The sequence below is a fragment of the Festucalex cinctus genome, chromosome 12 (assembly GCF_051991245.1).
Source record: "Festucalex cinctus isolate MCC-2025b chromosome 12, RoL_Fcin_1.0, whole genome shotgun sequence".
NCBI lineage: Eukaryota > Metazoa > Chordata > Actinopteri > Syngnathiformes > Syngnathidae > Festucalex > Festucalex cinctus.
Window position 1 is genome coordinate 9338702 of NC_135422.1, and position 22427 is coordinate 9361128.

Here is a 22427-nt window from a genome sequence, read left to right on the forward strand (position 1 = left end):
CTGCACTAAAGACCCTAAAACTATTGATCTAATGAGGAGTGACATTGAGAGAAAAGGTGAACACGAAGCGTGACTGCGACCAAGGCTAAACTATGAACCCACTCGGCTGGGGGGACAATGACCGCGCATGGTTCTCAGCAACTTAACATACCAACAAAAGGAAGAGGACACCCCAGAAGGTCAGAGGTCACTGCATGGGTCACTGAGGATGGACTTACGAATGTATTTAGTAAGTGGAAATATAAGCAGACAAGATTAAGACTATACATCAATATTTAAATGTGGGTCAGTTTGTATGTTAGCAATATGTTGTTTTTAGCATTTAGCATACAACTTTACCAATACGTTTGAACAACTTTACCAATACCTACATTCGAACGACATAGTCAAAATGTTCCATGCTTCCATACCAGCCATACTCAATGGTTAAAAAATAACAATAATAAAACAAACTTTCTAAAAAAAAAAAAAAATCTGTAAATCTGTTTTTATGCTAGCAAGTTACAGACATTGCCATTTGGGTCAGTGGGTACAGTTAAATTGTGATTTGAATAGCCGAAAACTATACAAAACCTTCATTTATATCAGTGTTTTCGTAACACTCTTAACAGCATCTGATTTGTGCGAACTCTGCTGTCTGTTTACAACTGAACCAACATCAGGTGCCTATTAGCGCTAAAATGTCTATTAGCTTACGCTGCACAACTTGGCCATGTTTGGTTAACAGCAGGCCATAAAATGGATCACACACATACAGCGTCCATCACAGCAGACTTTCTACAGTCTTAAATTGCCTATGCCGAAACGTGCCTTTGTGGTGCTCACATGGCAGGAGGTCATCAGTGAGCTGCAACATAATGACGGGGTTATTATTTCAATTATGGGTCCAGGCTTTCTCCAGTTGGCTTGAAAGAATCTCTGAATTACATTTTCAGACTATTCATGATATTAGAGTGGCTTAAACGTGAAGTACAATTACTATACATTTGTTAAAGTGCCTGTAAACTGAAAATAAAAGTTTTAAATTTGTTGCACCACAGAGTGTTAACAACCCTAACAAATTTAAATGAGTAGGGGGGGAGTTATCAATGCCACTGGGTTGTGTAGTAGCTTTTTAACATCATGACATTTTGTAAGATACTCAACGAAGAAATTAATAATTACCTCAAAATATAGCAAAGGAATCACTCATTAGTGCCATTGTAGATATCCAAAAAGAATCCTCAACATATACCATATAGCTGACAATTTCCTTTTGCTAATTTCGCATTCTTTTTAATAATTAAATAATGTCATTATGAGCTAACATTAGGATAGATAAAATAGGATCGCAACCTTGCTTGCTAACCGCTATGCCGACATGATGGCCATGTTGGTAGGGGCAATTTTCCCATCAAAGGCAATGTAGGGACATAGAAAATAACTTTATTTTATTTATTATTATTTTTTGTTATTGTTGCCAAAGTGTGTGTTCTACCAAGTGGGGAAAAAGCCCCTAAAAATTATTATTATTTATAAACCTTTGATTGTCTGTCAATGTACGACATTGTACGCAACCATACTAGCATCCTTTGCCTTTTTATTTTCTTGCCGCCCACACGCATGGAAATTAGCAACTGGAGCTCCTATCTTAGTGTCACCAAAGGCACACAGCGCAATGTGGGTGTGTTCTATCTACCTATTCACATCTGTGGTAATGACACAATAGTGATGTAATGAGTAACGTAGTGCAATGGTTGCAAAATCATTGGAAAGCAGAGCTCTTTTTATTTCTGCCAAATTCATATTTCTGAAATATGAGTCACTGTGCCTCATCCTGCTGTGGCGGGTCACAAATGGTGGAAAACATTATGCTATAGCTCCACAACTGTATCAGGGGTTCACTGTACTTGTTGTTGGTGACTGATATGCACACTGGCCAACTGAACACTCACTCCTTCAGACGACCAATGACGTAAAAAAACGTCTACACGTCTAAGTCTTCATATTGTCCGTAATCACATCTCGCTGCATTTGTGACTCACAAACAGGTTAGACAATTAGAGACAGTTTGTTGGGTTGACTTTTTGTCCCCATGCACCACCCAGCCGTTGTATGCTGAGTCAGCGAATCACAAGCATTCTGAAAACGGTCCAACATAGTTGACAGACTGTTTTGGACAGGTTTCAAATTCTGGTTGTGGAGTTCTAAAAAATGATTCAAACCTGCTCCAATGTCCATTTCCTCCCATTCTCATTTCTCAGTCATGCATGTGGACCAGAAGAGGGGCCACATTACTGTAAACCGGATCTCCTCCTGCCTTGACGCCGCTCGTAAATTGATAGCAGGACCTGACGGAGTGAGTCAACAAGAGGGAATGAAGAGTAGGAAGATTAGGGGGGGTTACATGGTCGTCCTCTGAGGCTGCTGGGAAGTTTGCTAATCTTTGCGGAAGATCTCTGCTGCCCTTAGAACAGTCGTTCACAAACATTTTACACTTGTACAGTAGTGCGATAACGTAAAATAGAAAACTGATAAAAGCATTCAATGAAATTGCATTGCACATGAAAGGTAAACGCACATATTGCACCTAAATAAATGTTTGAATACAAACAGTTCTTAAAGTTTTATTGCTATCTTTAAAGGGGAAGATTTCAATTTTGAAAAAGAAAAAGTGAAATGATCTGTGAGAAAAGAAAAATCAGCCTTCTCTTCGCCCAATCTTGAGCCTCTAATTTGATTTTGTGGAGCAAACAAACTGGCCTGTTTGTTACCTCGGGCTTTCGGAGCTTTGTTGAAAATATGGCGGAGTATATATACTGCTGCAAAATTGAAAAATGTGCCCATCCTCCTTTACCAAGAACTGGACATAAGACGAGCAAACTACAGCAGTGCAAAGGGACCTCTGGCAGCTAAGAGGATTCCGAAGCCACGCGGAATTAGCAACATTTCTCCTCAACAGGTACGTTTATTACCTCTTTTTATTCATAAATTGATTGTACAGCTTCAAACTGACCTTTACCATTTATAGTAATCCATTCTGAATAAGTCATAACAATGTGGTGAACGTCGGCCAGTGCTAATGTTAGCTTAGTGCTGCTAGCGCTGCTATTTTATTAAAGTTAGATATTGGTTCCCTATGTCTATTCATGACAACTTTACACTTCATACTATTATGAATATCAATATTTTAGATGTTAGTGAGCATGTTAGTTTTGGTCAGAGAGGCTACTGAAGTGAGGCTGTGTTCAAATCTTGCTAGCAGTTTCAACGCTACACTGTGCCTTTAAGTGATTCTTTAGTATACCATTAGAGGGGGCCAGCGAGCCTCTAGGATACCACACTGACTACAACTTGACAAGGCTCGCCTTTAGGCAGGCACCGCTTCAAGTGAAAATGAGATTGTGATTGTGTAATTAGCAGGTCTAACCGTTAGGAAATGGACACCCATGACGCTTTCACCTTTTCTTCCACTCCTTTCTCTCAAATCCTGTCTTTCTTTTGCTCGTGATCTGGCCTGCATCCTGGTGCTTGGCCAGAGCAGACCGGTTCGTTGGGTTCGACAAAGGGTGCACAAAAAAGCAGGGAGGGCCTCTTTACAAGGGGCCGCAAAGAAACTGATGGAGGGTATTGTCGGGACATTGCAAGACTGCATGACATCAGCATGACGTACGCAGTCCGCATAATGCACCTACATTATACGGACAAAATATGAAGACGAGACTCTTTATGGATGAATGAATCAATCAGTGGTTGGGCTTGAGCCAATTGGAATTTTTCATCTTACGAAGGCATTTTAGACAGATGTTTTCGATTACATAGGAACAGTTTGGGAAAGACACTTGCAAGGATCATGAAGGTGTGCTTGGGTGAGTTTGGTGAAGAAGAACGCCACCCATAAAACACTTTTGGGTTGAGGACTATGACAATGATGATGTTAAAAATGATAATGATGATGTCAACAATAATGACGTTTGTGTGAATGTTAAGATGTTAAATTGTGTGCGGATATGTGGGGTTTTTTTTGGGGGTAGGGTTGGTTGGTTTTAAGCATGTTTGTTTTTTTTCTCTCTGTTTCTGAATGCAGGGAGTCCTCGAGTTACGTTGGAGTTCCGTTCCTAGTACGCTTGCGATGTAACCCGAATTGCGACTTAAGTCTAATTTCCCCATTAAAGTCAATATTTACATCAAAATAATTTGCATTAAAAAAAATCTAAAATACATAAATAAATAAATAAATAAATAAATAAATAAATAAATAAATAAATAAATAAATAAATAAATAAATAAGATGCTGTACGACTGTTCAACTGAAGCCCAAGTCTTTGCTAATGTTCGTTGATGTCTCCTTTCTGCAATCTTTTTATGATGTCAAGCTTCGGTTCCGTGGTAATTGCTTGTCTTTTGGCTGGACCAACATTGATAGAAGACGTAGCTTTCTTCTTTGAGGCCATAATATGTAAAAAAAAATTAGGGCGAAAAAGCCAAAGATACACCCATAAGTGCACAAGCGCTAGCATTAGCTAAGGGCTAAATAGCAGACGAAGGGAAAACACTGTTTGACTATATGGTGGACCAGGAGCCAAAATGGCGGACGGGGTGGAACCGTTGTAAAGTTGAAACGTCGAGTGCGCCTTAACTCGAGGACTCCATGTACACGTTTTTTGTGAACTTGTGTGAAACAAAAAAAAAAAAAAAGATTATATATATATTTTGGATGGATGGATTTGTATATATTTTTTTTTAGCTCCAATGATAGCGTGTGAGTGTTTTACACATCATAATAAAGCACATGGCCGACATGAGGCATGTTTGTGTTGGCTCACACATTAGGCGGTGTGTAAACAAATACAATGGCGCACATGCAGCGGCCTTTATTGCCAACTGAAGGACAAGCGGCACAAGGAGGAGTTTGTTCATTCATATATGAACAGAGCATCAGTGTCGGTTTTTCCGCTCCTTTTGGGCCTAGTATGTGTTGAAAGAGTTCTGTGACTTAAATGTGTGTTGTTGTTTTTTTTGAGAAACTTGAAAAGTTTTGTACCTAGGGGATGTCGTTAATATTTGTCAACTGTGGACATGTGAAGCCTTTTGAGACTCTTGTGTGATTAAGGGCTATATAAATAAACTTAACTTGACGTGAAAACCAAGCCCTGCAAAAGGCCATTTTTGGGTTACAAAGGTAATCGTAATGTGTGTGTGTAAAAGGTGTTGGATTCCAAAAACGCAGACACAAATAAGATTTTAACTCTTTATTCGCATAACATCGAGAGGCGTAGAAGAAACTTGACTAGACGAGAAACAACGAGAATGTATCGAGAATCACGAGACGCTAAGCTAACTTGGGCTGTGGAGGTGCACAGAGGAACAGAGGTAATAATCTGACAAAACGCACACTTATACTTATACACACTTATATAGACCGCCAATCGATCTGATTGGTTGTGGCTAGACACGCGTGTAACAGGACTGACATGGTATTATCTGATTGGCTGTTGACCAGATAAAGAGATTAAAGATTCCTGACATCACATAGCTTCTGACATCATATAGCGTCTTACCAGTTGAAACTAGATGCTTGTTGCATCAGTTCAAAACTTGACCTCACGGTCATGATTCAACAAACATAACCCTTGCATGACCCTAGTCATGACAAAAGGTAATTAATTAATAATTTGAGTTAGTTAGTTACGTAGTTGACGAAAAATTGTATTACTGTATTTCCTCTTGATGCCATTAAACAGCAGCAAAGCACTACTTTTCTTTTGGTCTAAATGAAACTCCTCCACTCACTTCAATGTAGTCTCTTGGCATTGATGCCACAAGATGGCGGTAAAGCACAATTTTTGTCCAAATAAAGCTCATCAACTCACTTCAACGTAGTTCTTCAGCGCCATACCACAAGATGGCGGTAAAGCACTAGTCTTGTTTAAATGAAGCTCCTCAAATCAATTCAACATTGTTCATTGACATCAAGATAAGGACAGAGTAATGCAGTCACTACTTTGACATGAGCACAAAAATTGTGAATTAGCACGTTTTTCAGCAAATAACGGAGGGTGGGTTTTTCAAACATCAAACAACAAATATGGATGTGTTTTCTGTACTTTTATTTTGTTGTTCTAAATTGCACAGCCTAGTTGCAGTGATCATTAATGCAATAATAATAAGATTATTTATTTTTGTTGGTTTTGTTTTATGGTTAAATCCCAAAAGTGGAGCTGCTAAATTTGACACCTCTCCCTCAAATAAAACCACCCGTCTGCACAATGTTGAGTATCAGTGCCTCCCCCCGGGGCAAACGTCCTGTTTGAACACTGGCATGCATGCAGGTGTTATGTTCGCCACACATCGCTGCAACTTTGCTCTTTTTGGAAGTTTTTCTTTCATGGCATCAGGTGATCCCTTGAGGTCATCGAGGTGAGACAAAAGAAGAAAATGAGGCGCCAATACGGAAGAGGCGTTTCACCTCCAAGGGACTGATTATAGAGGGGTGCCACATTCATCATTACTATATATTTTTTTAACTACTGTATAAGTCGCTTCAGAGTGCAAGTTGCATTTTTTGGGGGGGAATTTATTTTTAAATGCTCATTTTGAAATGTTGATGTTTAAATCTAGTCCTCTCTTTAATTTTGCTGTCAAACGATTACATTTTTAATCAGATTAATCTTAGAATTTTCGTTCATCATGATTAGTCACCTAATTTAAAAGGCTTTTTACCAACATTTTTTGCTCAGCAAATTTGAAGAGCAATATGTGTTAATTCTTTTTCTGCATGTAATGTTAAGGATGTCTTCTACATTTTTTGATCCACTTCACATTCTCATCCTCTTTTTCTAATCAGTTAATTACTTGCATGATTTAAAATGAAAAAAAAAAGACCCCGATATTTTGACTAGAACAAATATTCTATGTCATGTACGCAAACATTTTTTAAATGCTTTACGTTTATTGGTCAAACACAAGCTGTGCCACCTTTAATGCAACCATCTGCTGTCAAGCTAAAGGATCGTCTGCGGTCAAAATTAATAGTGTGATTAAGCTGCGTTAATACATAATTAATGCAATATTTTTTGTGATTAATCAATGAGTTGATACTTTAACTCATTCACTGCCAATGACAACTATAGACGTCAAAATTCAAGCAAACAGCCAGTGTTAATTTTTTTTTTTTTTAAGAAAATTTAAAATAAAAATTTTAATATAAAAAAATAATAATTTTGTTTTAGTTATAGTCTTCTGACTAAATTTAATTAAAGCCTTAGTCATAACTCAGTCACCTGATTGTATCTTAGTTTTAATTCAATTTTAGTCAACAAAAATAAAGACCAATTTTAGTCGACTAAAATTGGCTTTTGGAGGCTGAGACCCAGTATGTGGTCTCAGTAAGACCAAGACCGATCACAAGAACGATCACAACGCCCGTGTTGTAGGGTAACAGGAATCCGTTCTACGCCCGATGGTAGCACGTAGCAATGAAATTGTTGTCATCGTTGTTATTCATAACGACAATGATTAATAACTATGGATGAAAACAATGAAGAACTAAAACTAAATTCTAATTTCTTGTCAAAATTTGCACTGGCTGTTTGCTTGGATTTTTGACGTCTATAGTCGTCATTGGCAGTGAATGAGTTAACTTTGACAGCATTAGTTTTTAAGATAGTGTGTCACTGAAACCAACACAACCCTGTTGCTCATATTTTATACACAGAAAAACAAATTTTCATATATTTTTGTTCTTGACCAGCTAGCATAGCAGCTAATACAGCTAGCAGCGCTCTCTCGCTCTCTCGCTCTCTCTCTCTCTCTCTGTCTCTAGGCCTATGTATTATTATTATTATTATTATTATTATTATTTTTATTTATTTATTTTTTATTTTTTAATAAGCCCGAGTATACAGACAGATTTTGATGAAACTGTTGTGCTCCGTGTAGGCTACCTATGCAAATAGTGCTGCCTGCGCATTCAGCTGCGTTTCCATGGAAACCACAAACACATCGTGACCGTGTAGCAAAAGAGATGTGAGAGGTGAGACCGGGCTTGGAAACTTGCAGTGCCACAAAAACATTCCCACGTGATGATTTGCGCTGGCTCCCTCCCCCTTTCTCCCTCTTCTTCCTCCTCCCTCCAGTCTGTGTGGCGCACAATAGAGTGCGCACACACTTTCCTTTCAGCTCGATCGAGTTTACTTTTTGGACACTTTCACGCACTGCTCTCTGGCTTCCAATGGGAATTAATTGCGTGCGCGCAAGCTTTGCGTGGTTTCACAGAACGCAGTGATTTGAATCTTGTTACTCGTTATAGGGAAAACTTTTGAGCAAAAATGCCGGAGAGAATCAGCATTTCGGACTTTGTGGTTCTGACCAATGAGGATCTGTCGTCACCGGCCACGTCCACCTTTCAGGCCAAAATGAGCGACTGTCGGAGCACAGTGTCAGCGGTAGAGGAGGTGAGTGACCGAGGGAGGGAGGCGGGGAAGGAAAAGGTGTTTACCTGCGGCGTGAATAGTTTGACTTCCGTGCAATAGTCACCTTTAGACTGGCCTACTTATTGCCGGTCTTATTTATCTCAATTCTGATCTCATGTGCCAGAATGGGATTTTCCAGTGTTAAAAAAAAGAAAGAAAGGTGTACAGGTGTTACCAATCAGGTGTCGCTGTAGATTTAGTACTTTTCCCAAGACAAAATTGGCTTTGATGTTTAATAAACATTAGCTAGGTTGTTTGAAGACCCAATTGTTGACGACAGTAAAGCCACTTGAAGTGTTCTTTAATGTTTACTAAAAAGAATGTTCAGTTGACAAAATTGCCTTTGATGTTTACAAACCTGTATCATAGGTTCATTGAAAATAAAACTGAGGTTTATCTATCTCTGTTCATGATCTTTGTTGTTCCTAATTATTATTATTATTTTTAAGTTGTGTGAGGACTGAAAGTAAATTTTAATGAAAGCAACGTGTCTGTAATTGAAGACTTAAAAACTTGTCTTTGTAGATAAACAGTTACGTTTGGTTAATTAAAAACATAAAAGCCACAGCTTTTTGAAAGCGTTTCACTGTCTTTAATGTTGTCAGAAAGATTACTTTTATGATAATTGGGGACACAACACATTAAAGATATTTCACTGTCTTTGATGCGTAGGTTTTTGGAGGACTCTAAATTGACTTCAGTGTTTGTGAAAATATTTTTTAGCATAATCAAACACTAAATAAACTAAGTGTTTAAAATTATGAAGACACATCTGATTCATTTTAGGGCAAATGAGAGTTAAAATATTCTTTAGGCAATTATGTCAGAGCTCTTCCCCTAAGTTGTCATGGGAATACAATATGGATGAGACATGTACGGTAATATTTATATTTAAGCTTCAGGGCCTGTTTTTTTCCCTGTCAAGTTAGTCTAAAAGCTGTCCTTCCGAAGCTTCTCGAGTGAAGGAAGAGATGCAGGGAGGCTGCCGTGAACTTTGCCATAAAGCAAATAATCCGCACCGGTTAGTCCTTCCTGTCCTATCTTGTGCAAAATAAGGAGTAAACAGAAAGATTCTGGGACGTCACTGCAGTACTGGTGATGTGTCAGCAAGAACATCACAGCAGATGTTATTGTGTGAACATGAAGTAATCTTTTTTTTTTTTGCAAAACATATCAGTGCACAACACTTTTTATGGCCTTCAAAATAGCAGCTCAAGGGTGAATACTGTATGTTAAAGGCCCCGTCCGCCATATATATCTTGGGCATACTGTATTTAGTCTGGGACATGTTGATTAACGGTGAGAGGGTAACATGTGGACATGATTGTGGTTTGCAGGGTTTGGCAATTCCTTCCCTCTTCTCTCTCCCCCACGTGCACTCTGCAGCTTGCTTACTAACCTTACTACATGATGACAAAGGTTCTTCATTCCTATAAATATAACGTACGACTAGTGTCACTCATTTCCAGCAGCTGCTGTCAAAACGACGTTGTGGGAATGTTGAAATTGAATCTGTATCGTAAGTAAGTATAGTAAGTATGTCATCGTGCCCACAAAATTCAGACCACATAGAAGTCCTCATGCACATAGAGTACCTCAGTTAAAAAAAATGCTTGATGCATTTTTCTTCTGCTTCAGATTCTCGTTTATTTACGTGTACACTGTCAGGAAGAAGTTGTCAAGCCAACCGCAGGAACAATTGTTAATTAGGGATGTAAAGTTAACGGCAATATCGTGATATCACTATATCAAAACTGCCACAATATATCGTCGTTGTCATGTTACGTTATTAAAAGCAGCACACCTGTTAAAAAAGTCGGGTTGATTTCCATTTGTGTAGTTCTAGCACCCCCTAGTCGCGAGTTTGTTAGTGCAGTTTAATTTTCACAAGGAATATTTTGGTCCTTCTATGTTTAAAATCCACATTAATGGTCAGTAAAGGGGCACAAAATATGCTGGTGAAACGAGTCAATATGTGGAGGAACTCAATGTGCGCTTGCATTAGCAAGTAAGTGCCTCAATATTAAGTGTTATTAGAGATTTTAGGTTTATATGCATTGCTGTAATGTACAAAAGCACAATATTGTGATTTTTTTTTTTTTAGTATGAGCTCATTTTTTTTCAATATTGTGACCTTTTTTGTGTCGCCAACCTTCCCACAATATTGTGATAATTGTCGTATCGTGACCTTCATATCGTGATAATATCGTATCATGATGTTTGGATATCGTTACATCCCTATTGTTAATGCTACGCATGATAGCACACGCCGTTAACGGAGTGAGAAGGTCAACTTCAAAATAAACCGACGTCAACAACACAAATAATTTTTGTCTCGAAATCGTGTTCAATCAGAAAAAAAAAACAAAAGATTAAAAAAAATAAAAAAATTCATTTCGCTGACTTTGTATTGTTGTACGGCATCTGTTACCAGGTTTTAGCGGCGGCTCCAGCGTTAGCCGCTAGCCGCGCTAGTCGCTAGCAGCTCTCAAGTACTCCATATAGACTGGCAAGAGCTGTCAGATTACTTTTCAAGCTGTTAGCCTAAAACACACAAACTACAATTAATTTAGCTTTAGCACATGCTAGGGCTCACTTCAAAATGGTGATGATCTTTCTTACATCATAGAAATAACTAGACAATCCACAAAGACGGGAAAACTGCAGTAAGTAAGCTGACGCCCGAGTGAGTTACAGAGCGCCATGCCCTCATTAAGTGTGTCTGCCCACGTGTGTTTAACCAAACTATAAACACTGTACTGTTTGTTGCCACTGTGTTTATCCTCTGCCACCAACAGTCCCATATCCACACTCACTTTTTAATCACTTTCCCATTCACTGCGTCACATTTCACAGCATCCACTCAGCCTATTAATTAGTGGACCCACACTTGTTGTGATGAGATGGGAATGAACTTGATCAAAAGTGAGCGAGGGCGCATTAAACGGCACCACCTAACAACACAGAGTCTCTGTTCCGTCTGAATTTCTGCCCCATTAAAGTTGTTTCTGGTGGAGTAGCGCCTCGTGTCTGGACCAGCGGAAAAGCGAGTCTGTGTGAGGTCGAGTAAAGAAGGTTGAAGCTTGCTTGTTTAGAAAAAAACAGAGACATTATCTTACACATTGGCTAGCTACGTGTCTAAGATACGGAATTAGAAGCATCGTGAACATGAGACTCAAGCAACTGTCCGATGTTACAATGCATCCACTTCTGTCTTGAAGGTAAAACTAAAATCAAATACAAAAACAACAGTCTCCAATGTTATATAGCACACATCCACATGAACAAAGTGTCTTTATTAAAGCTGAAATGGCGGGAAACCGCCTGTTTGTGCAAGCAGTGTGATAGGGGCTTCCACCTGGGACCACGAGGAGTCTCCCCCAGGATGATCTGGAGGGACCCCCGGGCTATACCACAAAATTTGGACGCTGGACAAACACCCGAAATGGATGAATGGCTTGTTTACATTTTATTTTGAGTGTCAAGTTTCCCCAGAGGGCCTTTCAGAACATGATGTGAAGCAAGTTGAGACTTTGGAATAAATTAGGCAACCTTAGCTGACTCCTTGGTGTGTTTTCACATGCACTTTGGGAAGGAATGTTAATTACAATATCTATGTTGGACCTTGTATATTATAAAATTGACTAGGTGAGCCAGACAAGTGACAATAAGTAAGATGGAATCATTTGTAGTGATGTATGAAGGAAGATGACTGACATGCTTGCTCACAGGTTGTTGTTTTAGTTACATGCTGTGGGAACCTTTTGCATTACAATAGGTAAATCTGTGTAATATGAGCAGTATTTATTTAGCCACTGAATATTTGTATTTTATTTTACAATATATGTTTTTATTTATTGTTTGGTCTATATAAAATGTATATTATATAAATAGAGAAAAGTCCTCAAAAAGTTTGCATTAATGTAGTTTTTTTTTAAATATTAAAACATTGCATTGCATTATGTGATATTTGGGTCACATTGACCCATGTTAAGAAATAAACTAGTGTTGTTCTGATACCGTTTTTTGGCCCCCGATACCGATCCCGATACCCAGCTTTGCAGTATCGGCCAATTTTTTTTTTTCCCTCAAATGAAAACGCTGTCCTGCCATTGGTTCAGAGCATTCAAGGGCCAATAGGATATCTTATCGGCATGCAGTGAACATGTCACATATCAGCGAATGTCGTGCACGAGCAAGACATAAGATGCATCCAAAATCCTATATTAGCGTTGGAATTAATGGTATCGGCATGTTACTTGTGAGTACTCACCGATACCGATACCACTGTTTTGATGCCGTATCTGCGCCTCTGCCGATACCAGTATCGGTATCGGAACAACACTAAAATAAACACAACAGAAGGACTACGGAAAAATACTGTGTCGGGACATATATCGTATTGGTGTATAAAAACATGTATCAGGATGTCATTTCCTTCCATATCGAACCTCTAAATCTGATATTGTGGCTGGGAAGTCATTTCCATCCGACCTATACTTCCTAATTGGGTTACCTCGAAGATGGCAATCTAATGTCCCATTTTTTGTTGTTTACAGTCCCTGGAAATAGATCACACGACTCTACAAAAGATGAAGAAGATGATCAAAGCCATCCACAACTCAGGACTCAGTGAGTTTCCTGCTCAAAGTCTGTCCTCCTCGCGTTTAATGTCGTCATGTTGTCATGCGCTGGCCAGGCGTCGCCCGCCTGCCGTGTGTCATTTGTTGATGTTGACACTGCACTTATCATCTCTGCTGGGTTGAGTGTGAAGCAGAAAAGTTCATTCTTGACCTTAACTCGTGCAACAGGCTGTCTGACGCGCTTTGATTAGCAGGAGCGAGATAGGAAATGAAACGATTGACGTCATTTTGGGAAATTGTGGCAGATAGCCAATGTCAACACTGCATTACAAACTTATGACCCTTGCCAAGTATATAGTCATAATAATTGTCCATATGAAATTAGGTACAGTATTATCAAAATGGATGAGTAGCCTCCTGTTTGACATTAACAAAAGGATGATTCATCCTTTGAAATTTGGGTACAGATTCAAATAAAGTCGATTATTATACTCTCGTGTTATTTTGAAGTTCTAACTCTGCCCTCACCATTTTCTGCTACTGTTTAAAAAGCCTCGCTTGAAAGTTTATGACATAATTTGAAACGAGCTACTTTCCATAATGAGTAGAGAGGGGCAAAGAAGTACCGCAGAGCTCAGCTTTGGCTCACTATTTGGCAAGCTGTTATTAATAATAACCCATTGATACCCTTAAACGGTATCTAAAGTTGCTGCTGCATGTTTGTGGGCTGTACAGTATGAATGAACGTGTTTACATGCATCAAGAGGCCAACGTGCTAACGATATGTGATTCCGTCAGCGCTGAGTAATTGCTTTGTGTGTGTGTGCGCATGCCATTGAGAAACATGTACCAGCTCCGAGGAAGTGCACGCTTGATGTTCCTCTAAACTTCCCATTCCAAACCAGAAGCGAGTGACTCAGACATCGGCTGCCCAGAATTTAGGCAAGCATACAGCATAAATTGTAGGTGAAGGAGAGGACTGATCGTAAGCGCCCGCCTTCGACCATTATGTCGTTTCGCTCCTTTAATCACTCCCGATGGAGATCGTACATCAACACTGTGAGTCACTTTGCCCCCCTCGACACCCCCCCATGTTCACTGACCTACAAGCCGTCTAGTGTATACACCATCTAGTATTCCCGTCCTGGTTGCAAAAACCTCAAAGTGTTGATGTGAAAGTGTGTCAAAAGATGAGCTGTAGAAATTCATTTTATGTGCAGATTGTGTGATAGTTTCACACATGTAGTCTGTTTTCAATGTTTACTTTAATACGAGGTGTATTTGAAACACATAACAGTTTGCAATCTAAAACTTCAGTCATAAGTTTATTGTTAAATTAATACTTTTCATTTAAAAAATGAACTTTTTTTTTTTTTTTTTTTACCTACATCTTACATAGACGCATGTGTACTTAATAAAGGGGAAGTCAACCTTAAAAAATTCTTGACAATAAAATGTGACCTCACTCGTCTAAACATGACATTCTGATTAATATTACATTTGTGGAATATGAGTTAAACAGCAAAAATTCAGCCGTTTTTATCCATCTCAGGGGCCGGCCATTTTGCCACTTGCTGTCCACTGAAGATGACATCACAGTTGCTCAGGCAACGACCAATCACAGTTCACCTGTTTTCTGAAGCTGAGCTGTGATTGGTTGTTACCTGAGACCTGAGCAACTGTGATGTCATTTTTACTCGACATCAAGTGGCAAAATGGCCACCTTCTGATATTGATAAAAAAAATGCAGAATTTTGCTCTTTAACTCATATCCCACTAATGCAATACTAACCAGAATACCGTATTTAGACCATCCATCCATCCATCCATCCATCCATCCATCCATCTTCTTAACCGTGTGCTCCTCACAAGGGTGGCGGGGGGTGCTGGAGCCTATCCCAGCTGGCTTCGGGGAGTAGGCAGGGTACACCCTGAACTGGTTGCCAGCCAATCGCAGCGTATTTAGACTAGTGAGGTTACATATAACATACTACTGTCAAGATTTTTTTTTTGGGGGGGTGGGGTTGACTTGCCCTCTAATGTGTGTGACTAATATCTAAACTCACGATAGAATGAGGTTTGGTAAGATATTGCAACATGATACAATGTCCGAATCTAATCGGCTCCAAAGCTCAAGTAGAAACTAACCCTCAATTCCCACAAATCCCCCCCAACTTTAGGAAATCTTCAAAGCCATCCCGACATGTCCTTTTCCTGCACGTCGCATTTGTAGATCCCGTGCGACCGCTCTTTATTGCATTGACGTAACCAGAAAATGTAAGGAAGTTTCTCATGGCAGACATTCTCAAATATGTTGTGGTCTGATGACAAAATAGTTGTAATTCAATACAGACTCTTGATTTTCGCTTTAACAAGATTTTCACATCTGTGTCGCATTTAAGCGCTCGTCATTGTTTTTGTGGCGTTTTGTGTGTATGATTTTATGAGAAATTTGCGAGAAAACAAACTAATGAGGCAAAAAGCAGAGTCGGTTGTGTTGTGTCATAGGACGTCCAGGCCAAGCATACACTTTCCCTCTCTAAACATAGATCTCACACTCTGCGTTAACTCGAACAATACTTGTCAGAAAAATTGGAAACCAATTTGTTCGTGAACAAATCCACCTGGCTTTTTTCTTTTTCATTTCACTGTAGCTGTGACGAGCGCAGAGCAGCATAGAGTGGCATGGATCAGTGGTACAATAGTTATCTCCTAACCCAGAGGATGTGGGTTCGATCCCTGACCTTTGTGAGTGCCTTCAAGTGGAAGTAAACCATAAATGTTTCTTGACAAAATTATGTTATGTGTGACGTCATTAGTCTAACTAAACATGATATTCTGATTAATATTACATTTGTTGAAAATTAGTTCTGAAGCAAAATCCAGCCATTTGTATCCATCTCAGTGGGCGGCCATTTTGCCACTTGTTGTCAACTGAAGATAACATAAATTTTGCTTAGGGCTCAGGCAGTGACCAATCACAGCTCACCTGTTTTCTGAAGCTGAGCTTTGATTGGTTGTTACCTCAACTGTGATTGGTTGTTAATCAGTAAAATCCAGCCATTTTGATCCATCTCAGGGGCAGCCATTTTGACACTTGCTGTCGAGTGTGACATCATAGTTGCTCAGTTCTCAGGTAACAACCAATCACAGTTCACAAAACGGGTGAGCTGTGATTGGTCGCTGCCTGAACCCTTAGCAACATTGAGGTCATCTTCAGTCGACAGCAAGTGGCAAAATGGCTGCCCCCTGAGATGGATAAAAATGGCTGGATTTTGCTGCTTAACTCATATTCCACTAACACAATATAAACCAGACTAACATATTTAGATTAGTGGGGCTGCATAGAACATATTATTGCCCCCCAAAAAATTGGGGGGTTGACATTTAACAGACTTGACTTTGAATCTAACAGGTGTAAAAGCACTGAAAAACCACACATGAAAAACCAAGGCTCACTTAATTGTAACTCAACTCCTAAGTCGAAAGCAAAAACATTGTCAAATTTACCGTAAGACGTGTCTTAATTTTCACATATTTACCCGTAACAAATTCGTTTGAAAAATGATTCATCGTTGTCTCATCCGAGAAAAAAACAACTTTCACTTTCTCCCATATATCCAGTCCACTTCACTTCATTAAATCCAGACCCTTTTAAGCTGCTTTGTGTTCTACGGCGGGACAACTAATGGAACCCACATGCCGTCGACTGACGCCGTATTGGATCTTGCAGCTCACATGGAAGCCAAGGAGCAGTACACGGAGGTCCTGGAGAAGCTGGGCAACAGCCACCTGAGCCAGGACAACAACGAGGTCTCCACCGGCTTCCTCAACATGGCCGTGTTCACCCGAGAAGTCACGGTCCTTCTCAAGAATCTGGTGAGCGGTCTTCAACACGACTCCAACAAAGGGAAACGAGGTTATCTTGACACTAGGGAGAAGAAATGAATCATTTGGATAACCAGTTGGCGGGTTGTAGGACAATAGAGCTGCTTGACTAACACAGTCATTAGTCCGTTGCTCAAATTAAAAGTGTGTGTATTTGTGTGCGCACTGAAGCCTCCCACTGATAGTTTCTATGGAGATTTTAATTAAGAACAGACCTCCATAAGTGATTCAACACACAGACGAGAGCACTCTGTCACCTCCACTCCCTTGCTCATCTGTGTGAAATGAATGGAAATGTTTAAGCAAGTTTTTGTTTTTTTCCGATCATTCTCTTCTATTTCAACTTGGTAGCTAATAGAGCTGGGTATTGCCGCCAACCACACGATACGATACGTATCACGATACAGGGGTCACGATACGATACGTATCGCGATACATATGTATCCCAATACTTGATTTTCAAGGCGATACGTATTCCGATATATTACATTAATCTACTTGCATATGTGCACCTAAAGGATGTTTGTTATGCTGACTGACAAAAATATTTTTGTTAGCAACCAAGCGGCATGCCTGGTTTAAATGTGCACGCACTGCAGAGCAAGGAGCAGCTTTCACAGACACACCAGGAAAATGTATTAATATGCATGAGCCGATATGAGCAAAAATATCAAAGTATTAAAATTACAGCTCTAAAATGTGCTTATTTGAAATATTTGGGGAAATAAGAACAGCATTATTTTTTCGTGTAACACATTCTATTTCGTTTTTAAACAAAATATACGAAAATTGTTACAGACATGTGCCATGTTAAGTTTAGAAGTATATTCTTCCTCTGTTTTCATTTTTCTTAGCAAGACACAGTGTCCAATCACTGGTGAGCTATTTTTGGATTAATTGAAGTCAATTAACTTCAAAGACGCTGCTGGTTTTTATTTTTTTTAGGTACAATGCAAGCTGCAAAGTCAAACGTTAACTGCCTATTTAAAGATAACGAGCAATATTGATTCTGACACCTGCGTATCAATACGTGTATTGTAATGAGGCCCGCAACGATATATTGCCGTATCGATTTTTTGAGCACACCCCTAGTAGCTAAAGAATTCAGCTGAAGGACCCCCAAAAACATTCCCAATAGCATTTTGGGTTATACAACAGATTTTTTAAATTCAAAAGTTTAGCATTTAATGGCCTTGTTTATGACATTTCTTAGCTCTCCTGTCTTTTTTCTTACAAATAACCTCTTCTGAACTGCTTTGTAACACACACAGCGAGTTGAAAACCTGATATATTGTGCTTTTCTTGCACTCTTGACATGTTCCAGGTGCAGAACCTCAACAACATCATGGCCTTCCCTTTGGAAAATGTGCTGAAATCGGAGCTGCGCGACAGCAGATTGGTGCGTGAAAAGTTCCCTTGATAGTCTCCGAATGAACGTTAAACTCGATTTCAGTTAAATGAACTCTAATGGAACAAGAGCACTTGAGGAGGCTTCGGCGGGTTTTTCTTCCAAAATCAGTGAGTGATCTTAATAACCGAAAGAACGAATGTCAGAGTGAATACATACGCAAAGCATAATACAACTTGATGGAACATGGTTAATGGCATTTTCTATATCGATGCCTTCTTAAAATAACTGACTAAGTAGATTTTTTGAACCATTTGTATCATGAGGAGAGGATTTAAGCATAAAAAAAAAAATATTTTAAGAGGGTGATGAGTTGAGTTTGCATAATTTCTGTCAGAAGTGAATCAATAATAATGTTCATAATACAATAATAAAACTTGTGGTCCTGTAAAAACTTTTTTTTTGTTTTGTTTTAATTTGGCCTATGATTTTTTTTTTCCTTCCAACGATCAGCCATTTTAAAATATAGTGGTTACTTCATTTTAGTATAATCTTTCTTCTCAAGTTTTGCGTTAACAATGGAAAGCTTAACAGTATGATGTTTAAATAAATAATATGATGCTGATTATTATCAAGTTAAATATTTAGTTCATTTTAATGGGAATATTGTTAAGTATTATTTTCCACAGTGGGTTAAATTATTATTTTTTAAATAGATTTTTAAAATTTAAATTATGTACCTAATTTTTAATAGTACTATTTTTTATAAAATAACTAACAATAAAAATTAATGCACTACCTTCCAAAATAGGTTGTTAGATTATCTGTTAAATGTTCTATTTTCCTTAAATAAAAAACAACAACAATTTAACAAAAAATATTAACTTCTTTCAGAAGATAATTTCTGTATTATTTAAAAAAAAAATACTCAAATTTGACAAAATCATAATTGTATGAGAATAAATGATGACAAATTCTAACCTAAAAATAATCATAAATGAAAATGACATCAGGGGGTGGTGCTGAGTCTTGTCCTTGGAAGGATGGTTAGAAACATATACACACGCACACGTTTGTAAAGATATTTTCCCAATGGTAATCATTCAGTCAGAAAATCTAAACCCAGACCAGCAAAAGACATCCATGTCCTCAACAAACCTTTGCGCGTATTTCCCCATTGTCGCCTATAAATAATATTATAAAGCAGTTTATAAAGACGAATGGAAAAAAACAATGTTCCAAGCAGATATAACCTGCTTATTGTTTGACTGTAAGCGTCACCATGGCAATAGACGAGCAAAAGCGTGACCTCAGTCACTGTATATTAATCACACAGCGGATGGTGGCTGGTGGAAGCCGGTTTAGCCAGATAGCAGAAAAGTTAAGTGTCAGTTGAACTACAATGACACTCTGTACAGTATGTTTAAAAATTATTATTTATTATTCTCATGTGTTTTCCTCAGGAGCTGAAGAAACAGATGGAGAGGAGCTGGAAGGAGTACGACTTAAAAATGTAACTACTGTAATACGCCAGGTCCCTTCCTTCTTTACTTTGACCCCCCTCCATGAACATTAAATTCACATTTTATTGATGAACTCATCTACATTAGAGCAAAACTGGAGAAAGAGCGCAAGGAGAAGAGCAGGCAGCTGATCCGGACGGAGGGATCGGACGGAGGGGAGGACATGGAGAGGGAGAGGCGGACCTTCCAGCTGCAGATGTGCGAAGTGAGTCGCCAGCACAAACAACACCTTGCACATACCTGAAGTGCTCTTTACCCACATCCTCATGGGTGGTCTTCTTTTCTTCTAAGCTTCCAAATGAGGCTTCCAACTTGTTTTATGGGAAAAATATGTGGTTGGGGGAGGAGGCCGGAGGGAGTACGGTTGTGTTCCGGTTGGATGCGTTATTGTCGTCCATTCAGAAGAGCGTTTTGCTGTTTTATGATTCAACTGAATGCTGAGGGATTTCTTGCACAATGCACAGTTGGATCTGAGTATGCAGTACTGTCGTATGTCAAAATCTTAAAGGGATACTTTACTCATTGAGATATTTTCAACAACAAAAAGTTAATATTTCGTCCAGAATGAATTCAGTAACTTCATTATTTTTCATGTACCATTAATACTTTTAAATACTAATTTTTCCAGTTGCTGTCAACTGACGATGACATCACCTTTGCTAACAACCAATCATGGCTCAGTTTGCTGACCAAATCCAGAAAACAGGTCAGCTATGATTGGTCGTTTCCTACTTCCTCAGCACAGGTGATGTCATCTTCGGTCCACAGCAAATGGAAAAACATAGTTTTTTAAAGTTATTAGTTGAACAAGAAAAATAATGAAGTGATCAAATTCTTTCTGGATAAAATATTAAATTTTTACTGCTGAAAATGGCTTAATGAGTCAAGTGTTTAAAAAGACCTTTAAAAAGACCAGCAATGGATGCTAAACCCCCCCCCCCCCCCCCCGAAATGAGCTGAAGAATTCCAAAGAAAATATAATCCATTATTTAAAAACTAAAAAAAAAAGTAGTAATTATCATAATTATAATAATTTTCCGCTTCAAAAAACATGAAGTTAACTTTTTGTGGTAAATAGCCGGACATTAAAATGCTTTGGAAGAACTTTTTTTTTTTTTTTTTCAAAACTCCCAAAATTCTTAAAAAGAAAAAACAATGCTGATAAAAGATGAAGATTTTTTTATGTTTTTTTTTTCAAAACCCCAAATTCTTAAAAAAAATAAATAAATAAAAATAAAAAAAAAGATAAAAATTCAAAATGTTTTTCAGGAAAAAAAATCTTAAAAACAAATACAGTAAATAAAAAAAGAAAAAAGAAAAGAAAAAGAAATTCACGAACTACCAACGAATTATTCCAGAATTTAATTTCTGTCCTCCACCTTCTATTCGTGATTGACAGCGGTTGTGGATGTGAGGAGGCGGGTCAAGTGGAAAGTGGAATTTCCACTTCTTGCGAGCTGCTCCACCCGACTACTGCTGTCTGTGTGTGCCTGTTGTCTCTCACAAACACTCACAATGACGTCATTGCTTGCGCGTACATTCGCTTTATATGCACAAGGTCGTCAGATTTCTGTGATTTGTGATGTAATCAAAGTGAAATTCTAAGTCAAAATATCAAATATTTGCAGTACCTTTTGAAGATCCAGGAGCTGAAGGTCCGTCAAGGCCCGGATCTCCTCCAGAGCCTCATAAAGTTCTTCCAAGCCCAGCTCAGGTCAGCCATTTTCTCTGCCTTGTGTACTTTCCATGTATCGACTGGGTGTCACATAAGATGATGGGGCTGGAGGAACAACTCATCTTGTGTTCTTCTTGGCATGAAAAAGTGACATTCAAAAATTCTTTTTTTGCTGTTGGTTAACCGTTTTGCCAATTGGAAGCTTCCCAGCGGTTTGAAGTGGACTGCTTGAGCGTGTGATTTTGTTTGGATTGAAGTGACACCATGACTCAGCCTTTCTTCTTCCTTTTTTTTCCCCCCTCCTCTGCTCTCAGTTTTTTTCAGGACGGACTGAAAGCTGCAGAGAATCTTGCTCCCTTTGTGGAGAAACTGGCGTCTTCGGTTCACACGGTAATAAACAGTCGCTTTGTGCATGACCTTTTTTTTTTTTTTAACCCTGTGAAGTGCTGTGAAAGAAGTGAATTGAGGATTGTAGCATTGACTAGCATAGAGACGTTGTTAGCACTACCTGATTGGACGCCAAGTGCTATGATATATTTCATTATAACATAAGTGACATCAGTCACTCGTAAGTATATGAGACGATTACCGGTTTGACGGTTTAGCCTGGTTTTAAAAAGTAAAAGTTCAAGAACTGATAATACTGTTTGTCATCGGTAAGGGTTAGGGGAGTACTAAGCAGGGTAGAATATGATTGGCTGCTTGCAGAGTTGAGTAAACGAGACGCCTCTTCAAGTTAATTGCCTACAATTAACCCCCCCCCCCCCCCTTTTCAGTAAGCAGAGAAAGGAGGGGTGAGTGGTTACACACGGAGAAGGAGGATGGGGGGCTGAGCAAGACGAACGAGACACTGTCCAAATACGGATGCATTTTTACTCTGTTGATTAATTTAGAAATAATAAAATGGTGCCAATGGCTTCGAGTTAGCCCCAGGGACAACATGAGTAGCCCTGGTCT

General features: G+C 38.8%; 1 protein-coding gene across 2 annotated transcripts in view; it reads left to right on the plus strand.

The window, feature by feature from the left end:
• The first annotated feature begins 8087 nt into the window (after nt 1–8087).
• The window catches only part of LOC144031399 (arf-GAP with SH3 domain, ANK repeat and PH domain-containing protein 3-like), a 32497-nt gene continuing 18157 nt past the window's right edge, over nt 8088–22427 (plus strand). Inside the window, exons 1-8 of one of the 2 annotated variants that reach the window (XM_077538506.1) lie at nt 8088–8435; nt 13013–13085; nt 16770–16915; nt 18249–18323; nt 19736–19785; nt 19883–20000; nt 21424–21509; nt 21785–21860. In XM_077538506.1, the coding sequence (XP_077394632.1) occupies nt 8310–8435; nt 13013–13085; nt 16770–16915; nt 18249–18323; nt 19736–19785; nt 19883–20000; nt 21424–21509; nt 21785–21860 (750 nt within the window). In that variant the 5' untranslated portion in view covers nt 8088–8309. The remainder of the gene's footprint in view (nt 8436–13012; nt 13086–16769; nt 16916–18248; nt 18324–19735; nt 19786–19882; nt 20001–21423; nt 21510–21784; nt 21861–22427) is intronic. The other variant, XM_077538508.1, reaches the window with a different exon arrangement.